The 7,807-nt window shown below is 42.6% G+C and overlaps 2 protein-coding genes across 2 annotated transcripts in view; both read left to right on the forward strand.

Annotated features, from left to right (window-relative positions):
- TEX264 (testis expressed 264, ER-phagy receptor) overlaps window positions 1-1,782 on the forward strand; it is a 124,834-nt gene extending 123,052 nt beyond the window's left edge. The window contains exon 3 of the mRNA XM_078776793.1: window positions 1,075-1,782. Coding sequence (XP_078632919.1) covers window positions 1,075-1,272 — 198 coding nt within the window. The 3' untranslated portion in view covers window positions 1,273-1,782. The remainder of the gene's footprint in view (window positions 1-1,074) is intronic.
- A 3,253-nt stretch (window positions 1,783-5,035) lies between these two features.
- The window catches only part of LOC137425559 (uncharacterized), a 180,192-nt gene continuing 177,420 nt past the window's right edge, over window positions 5,036-7,807 (forward strand). The window contains exon 1 of the mRNA XM_078775338.1: window positions 5,036-5,041. Coding sequence (XP_078631464.1) covers window positions 5,036-5,041 — 6 coding nt within the window. The remainder of the gene's footprint in view (window positions 5,042-7,807) is intronic.

Here is a 7,807-nt window from a genome sequence, read left to right on the forward strand (position 1 = left end):
GCATTTAAAAATCTGAACCTGATTAAAGCTGGACTCCAGAAAGGCTCATTTAATATTCTTTCTTTGAGTGGTGATGGGGGAATCACTACCATCTTCCTTCCACCTTCAGCATCCCAGCTTTCACCACCACATCTCTCCCATCGATCATCATCTTCCCAGCTTGGTGTGAATTTTTCTCTGATGTGGGAATTGGCCTTGCTTTTTTATCGTCTTTTCTGGACGTCGTTAGGTCGGGACATCAAGTGAAGGCATTCGCTCGCAGGTTACCAGATTTGTGTCACTCCGCTGGTCGTGAGGCTCAGGAATTTTATGCCCTCCCCCCCCCCCCCCCCCCGCATGAAGCAGATAGAGGGGGTCAGAATGGGGGTAGAAACTAAATTGGATGCTCACAGGGAGGAAATGGAGCAGATGAGGGTGGCATCTGGGCAGGAGATGCAAGTGATGGGAGAAGAGATCAGAAGAGGTGTGAGTGAGGAGGTCGGAGGAGTGCGTGAGGAGGTGAGGCAGATGAGGCGTGTCGTGCATATCACGTGGTGAAAACGTTCCATACTCAAGACCTTAGGGTCGAGTGTGTGCCTCAATGTGATCCATTTGCATCAGATTTTCTCCCTCCACTGCCTGACTTGGTTATGACTGGTCAAAAGCACCGCACTGGCACGCATTATCACTGGCAAGTGAATGTTTCTTCAACGGAAGTCAAGAGTGCATAACCTGACGATTAAGCAATCCCTTTATAATATGATGTTCTGCCTGTCTGTGAAACACCAGGATGGCAGCTTATAGCTGCGTCAGATTTCAAACCCAGACTTTTAAAAAAAATACCTGGTTTTATCTCTGACTTCTCTAACAACCTGACCATGTTGATCCTAATTGTCCGTCATGCCGGTTTTCCTTTCCACTGCTTCCACAGTTTAGCAGTGCTGCACCCATCACATCTTGCATCAACGATAGACCCAATTTATGTGCTTAATTTTGGGAGTGATGTGTCAGGGGTTTTAGAGTGGCAAAGAAGTGAAGATGTTTTTCCTTGACTGCTGAACTTTTCCCTATGCTCTTTTTGTGCGCACGCAACAGGAACGCAAGCTTTGTGCGCACCCTTGCGTCGAGGTGTACACCGCCGACACCATTCACTACTTCCTTCCGCTTGCCAGGCAGTCCCATTTCTACGTGCCAGAAGTGGAGCCAAAGATTGTGCAGAAAAAGGGCCCGGCTGAGCACTCTGACACCGTTGCAGGTAATGCAGATGATCTTGGTTCTCCTGGACCATCCTAAGAACAGGTCCACGACTACCTTGAGGCGTGTCGTGCATATCACGTGGTGAAAACGTTCCATACTCAAGACCTTAGGGTCGAGTGTGTGCCTCAATGTTTTTTATGTTTAACTTCACTTGATCGAATATCTTTGCGATCCGATTTACACTGTGCCTACAAAATGACAAGGAAAATGCATTAAGTCTCCAGAGGTGATGGATTTGTTTACTGTTGTGCACAATTTATGAAGATGATCGTGATTATTTAAGAATATTGACACAGGTACAATAAATAGGTTTACGAAGGGTGGTTGGATTGGTTGTCACCTTCACGACCACGCTGGTTCACCTGGGAGCTGACCACTTTGTTTTGCTCAGTCAGATGTGCATATAGGACCATCGGACTTGCCTACCTAATTAATTAATTGCATCTACAGTAGCTGTATCTTCATCTTTATTGTTATTTTCTACCTTATTGTTTAGATGCTGCTTCCTTACACTGGGTGTTTCATTAAAATGTTTTAACAAACTTTGTTTTGGTTTATTTGAATGAAAGATTCATATCCCAATGCCTGAATGGGGCACTTGGTGATCTTTTTTTGGATTATTTTTGTATACAAAGTCGAGGCTCATGGAGGAGCTAGAACATAGAATGGATTGGGACATAGCAGAACAAAAGGAACAGTAGAGAGTGATGGGGTAAACATAACAGCAGCAGGGTTGAGGACAAAATATAGGGAGATTTTGAGAAATATAGGATGTGCGGAAGAATGAGGGCTAGGGGAGGATGCACGGGATGGACAAGACGCATACAGCCGCAAACTCTCAGGAACGATAAACTGTAAACTTAGAAGGAGGCAGTCTTGGGGATAGGGTTAACAGGTGTGGAAAAGATCATGGTTTTGGATGGGGATGATCTGAGATGGTGGTGAATAGCTGTCCTGAAGACCTGGAGGGAAGATTGAGATTGAGGAGAATGTGGAAGTTGGTTCCACATTTGGGGGGAAAGATTAACGAATGAGTGGAGGTGAGCAGTGATCCTGGATTTTGGGATTTCACCATATAGAGGTTGCTGACAGGTTGTGTGTGCCCTGCAGAAACTTGGGGGAATGCTGGACAACGCATGGAAATGTCAAAATAAAAACTTTCAATTCTTAATCAAATTTAGGTTAAAACATGAAATGAGGTCGTTTTGTCTGATCATCCATCTTATGTTGGGTGTCCCCTTTGGCAGGGAGAGGGGGAGGAGCTTGGCTTGCCTCCAGCTTCATTGTGAACCGATTCCATGTGGGGAATCAAACCATTTGTGTTTAAATATTAATCTATCTATAATTCCAGTAATCTCTGTGTGTGTGTCTGTGTGTTTGTTTGTCTGTGACCGCTGTTTCTCGACAACCACGGGTCCGATATACTTGAAACTTGCCAGGTATATTGCTGGGGACCTGGGGATGTGCCTTTTCAAGGTTTCATATTAATCGGAGAAGTAGTTACCGATCCATGGCGATTTAGCCGTTCGCCGTTCGCTTTGGCTTTGCGAATGGACCAAACCATTTCATGTAAATAGAGGGGGGGGGGGGGGGGTTCTACCGTACTCGCAAGCCGTTCGCTTTGGCTTTGCGAATGGACCAAACCATTTCATGTAAATAGAGGGGGGGGTTCTGTGGTCGTTACTGCCACGTGGTTTCAAAGTTTTTTTTTGTTGTTGTTGTTTGCACGCATGTTTTTTTGCACCCACGTACGGGCACGCCCTAGTATTCCAAATGCAGAAAGGAAAGCAATATACGAAGGATCGTGGTCGCTGGAGTCTGGAGGCATTACGTTTTCGGGTTGTCCGTCCGTCCATCCGTGTTAGGTTTTTGTTGCTGTGATAACTTGAGAACGGCTGAAGGGATCCAAGTCAAAGTTGGTGCAGATATGTATAATGAGGGGAAGATGAACTGATTAGATTTTCGGGTCATGGGGTCAAAGGTCATGGTCTGTAATCCGTTTATAACTTGAGAACGGCTGAAGGGATCTAAGTCAAAGTTGGTACAGGTATGTAGAATGATGTAAAGTTGAACTGATTAGCTTTTTGGTCCAAGAGGTCAAAGGTCAAATTTCAGACGTCCCATTGGGTGAAACTTCTGTTACCGAGCAAACCTGTGAACCAGTCATGGAATTTTCACCAAACTTGGTATAATTATATATTATGATGCAAAGATAATCGGATTACATTTTGGGGTCCAAAGGTCAAATGTGAGAGGTCATGTTAAGTAAAAAATTATGTTGCCGTGCCAACTTGTGAACCAGTGATGGGATTTTGAACAAACTTGGTACAAGTATATATGTATTATGCAAAGATGAACTAATTGGATTGTGGCACCAAGAGGTCAAAGGTCAGAGGGCATGTCAGGTAAAAATGTGACAACTTGAGAACTGCTGAAGGGATTTAAATCAAACTTGGGAGAAATATCTGTAATGATGTAATAATGTGGGTGGGGGCATATCGGTCAATGCCGCAAAGTTTTTATTTATTTATTTATTGCTTTAGACAATGATCTTCTTGACGTTTTACTAAGGTCTAAATAACTCGATCCTAATCCTAATTGGGTCACCCAACCTGTTGTATATGCATTTTTCTGTTGCATCAAAAAGGATACGATCATAGAGGAGCTACTATTAGGCCATTGATATTGCTTATTTTTAAAATATCCTCATGACGTTTTCCTTCAGCCCCTCAGGCTTATTCAAATCGTTGCATTATTACATTTGCAACATTATTACATTTGCAACTAGAACGCCACTCAGTAGAGCGCATGCTCCCGCCGTGGGTCTAGTTGGAATAATACGTTTTGTTTAACATCCCCTCTCCCCAAAACAATAAATGAAAAAGAAAGTAAGCCCTGACTGTCAGAGAATTTATTTTGATATATCTCGGAATTAGAGGAGAAAAACATCATTTAAGAATAAGAATAAATGCTTTAATGCAGTAAAACAGAAAAAAAATTCCCAAAAATTTTTCCTGGATCCGGAATAATATCCTGAGCTTCACCAAAAACTAATCAATTCTTCCTTATCCCAAGGGCAATCATCCCACCAACTTTCATCCAAGTCCGTTCAGAACTTTTCCAGATATCTTGTTCACAAACACATGAACATACGAACATACGAACACACACACATACGGACGGACACGATCGAATGCATTACTCCTTGGCGGGAGTAATAAGTCGTTGCCCGCACACCTGGCGCTGCAATGAAAACGCACAAAACCAATTAGGCCATAGGCCAGATATGGTCCTCGTGCACCCCCCCCCCCCCCCCCCCCCACAACTCTACCACCCCATATATTTTTGAAGCACTCGGGTCCCCTCAACATGAAATCAACTGGTAACAGTAAATAAACTGGTTCTTACTATTCATTTTTCACACATATTTGATGGCACCCTTAAAATATATATTTTCCGTGTCGTTATGTTCCCTGAGATGGCTGAAAGTGGTCCGAGTTATATAAGTTATATATCATCTGAAAGGTAATTATCTGCTGGTCATTATAAATGGCATATATTTTAGATTTAGTGTTACCATTGGCCTCAAACATCAAGTCGAACAGCGATACCCCATGTTTCGCTGTGCCAACGTAACACTGACTAAGATATTCAAACTAATATTTCAAATCCAGCCGCACTAGACTTGATTGACATTAACAACAACTTTCTGGACATTCTTCATAAAAATACCTTTCATTTGATACCAAATGTGTATTTTTGTCAATAAAAATCTATCAGATATGACACTTCAAACAGAATGCAGGTATGCCTACAATCGCGATACCTGCACGAAATGATCGCGTTGATAGACATCGTCAGTCATGGAAGGTGCTTTAATTGGAAAGTGAAATATCATTCAATTGCTCATTGTTACTTGACAATATATTATTAAGTCACACTTTACCTCGATTTAGTTACAGGAATACATGCATGTTGCAAATGAAGCAGCTTTGTCAACCACTCGCTACTATTCAGAAATTTACCAGCTAGAACATCAGCTAGAATCTAGCATCAGCTAGAACATCAGCTAGAATCTAGCATCAGCTAGAACATCAGCTAGAATCTAGCATCAGCTAGAACATCAGCTAGAATCTAGCATCAGCTAGAATCTAGCATCAGCTAGAACATCAGCTAGAACATCAGCTAGAGCATCAGCTAGAACATCAGCTAGAACATCAGCTAGAATCTACCATCAGCTAGAGCATCAGCTAGAATCTAGCATCAGCTAGAGCATCAGCTAGAACATCAGCTAGAACATCAGCTAGAATCTAGCATCAGCTAGAGCATCAGCTAGAACATCAGCTAGAATCTAGCATCAGCTAGAGCATCAGCTAGAATCTAGCATCAGCTAGAACATCAGCTAGAATCTAACATCAGCTAGAGCATCAGCTAGAACATCAGCTAGAACATCAGCTAGAATCTAACATCAGCTAGAGCATCAGCTAGAACATCAGCTAGAATCTAGCATCAGCTAGAGCATCAGCTAGAACATCAGCTAGAATCTAACATCAGCTAGAGCATCAGTTAGAACATCAGCTAGAACATCAGGTAGAACATCAGCTAGAATCTAGCATCAGCTAGAGCATCAGCTAGAACATCAGCTAGAATCTAACATCAGCTAGAGCATCAGCTAGAACATCAGCTAGAACATCAGCTAGAATCTAACATCAGCTAGAGCATCAGCTAGAACATCAGCTAGAACATCAGCTAGAATCTAGCATCAGCTAGAGCATCAGCTAGAACATCAGCTAGAACATCAGCTAGAATCTAGCATCAGCTAGAGCATCAGCTAGAATCTAGCATCAGCTAGAACATCAGCTAGAATCTAACATCAGCTAGAGCATCAGCTAGAACATCAGCTAGAACATCAGCTAGAATCTAACATCAGCTAGAGCATCAGCTAGAACATCAGCTAGAATCTAGCATCAGCTAGAACATCAGCTAGAATCTAACATCAGCTAGAGCATCAGCTAGAACATCAGCTAGAACATCAGCTAGAATCTAACATCAGCTAGAGCATCAGCTAGAACATCAGCTAGAACATCAGCTAGAATCTAGCATCAGCTAGAGCATCAGCTAGAATCTAGCATCAGCTAGAACATCAGCTAGAATCTAACATCAGCTAGAGCATCAGCTAGAACATCAGCTAGAACATCAGCTGGAATCTAGCATCAGCTAGAACATCAGCTAGAATCTAGCATGAGCTAGAACATCAGCTAGAATCTAACATCAGCTAGAGCATCAGCTAGAACATCAGCTAGAACATCAGCTGGAATCTAGCATCAGCTAGAACATCAGCTAGAATCTAGCATCAGCTAGAACATCAGCTAGAATCTAGCATCAGCTAGAACATCAGCTGGAATCTAGCATCAGCTAGAACATCAGCTAGAATCTAGCATCAGCTAGAGCATCAGCTAGAATCTAGCATGAGCTAGAACATCAGCTAGAATCTAACATCAGCTAGAGCATCAGCTAGAACATCAGCTGGAATCTAGCATCAGCTAGAACATCAGCTAGAATCTAGCATCAGCTAGAACATCAGCTGGAATCTAGCATCAGCTAGAACATCAGCTAGAATCTAACATCAGCTAGAGCATCAGCTAGAACATCAGCTAGAACATCTGCTGGAATCTAGCATGAGCTAGAACATCAGCTAGAATCTAGCATCAGCTAGAACATCAGCTGGAATCTAGCATCAGCTAGAACATCAGCTAGAACATCAGCTAGAATCTAGCATCAGCTAGAACATCAGCTAGAATCTAGCATCAGCTAGAATCTAGCATCAGCTAGAACATCAGCTAGAATCTAGCATCAGCTAGAACATCAGCTAGAATCTAGCATCAGCTAGAACATCAGCTAGAATCTAGCATCAGCTAGAATCTAGCATCAGCTAGAACATCAGCTAGAACATCAGCTAGAGCATCAGCTAGAACATCAGCTAGAACATCAGCTAGAATCTAGCATCAGCGAGAGCATCAGCTAGAATCTAGCATCAGCTAGAACATCAGCTAGAATCTAACATCAGCTAGAGCATCAGCTAGAATCTATCATCAGCTAGAACATCAGCTAGAATCTAACATCAGCTAGAGCATCAGCTAGAACATCAGCTAGAACATCAGCTGGAATCTAGCATCAGCTAGAACATCAGCTAGAATCTAGCATCAGCTAGAGCATCAGCTAGAATCTAGCATGAGCTAGAACATCAGCTAGAATCTAACATCAGCTAGAGCATCAGCTAGAACATCAGCTAGAACATCAGCTGGAATCTAGCATCAGCTAGAACATCAGCTAGAATCTAGCATCAGCTAGAACATCAGCTAGAATCTAGCATCAGCTAGAACATCAGCTGGAATCTAGCATCAGCTAGAACATCAGCTAGAATCTAGCATCAGCTAGAGCATCAGCTAGGATCTAGCATGAGCTAGAACATCAGCTAGAATCTAACATCAGCTAGAGCATCAGCTAGAACATCAGCTAGAACATCAGCTGGAATCTAGCATCAGCTAGAACATCAGCTAGAATCTAGCAT

The sequence above is a fragment of the Myxine glutinosa genome, chromosome 4 (assembly GCF_964187855.1).
Source record: "Myxine glutinosa chromosome 4, kmMyxGlut1.1, whole genome shotgun sequence".
NCBI classification, from domain to species: Eukaryota; Metazoa; Chordata; class Myxini; order Myxiniformes; family Myxinidae; genus Myxine; species Myxine glutinosa.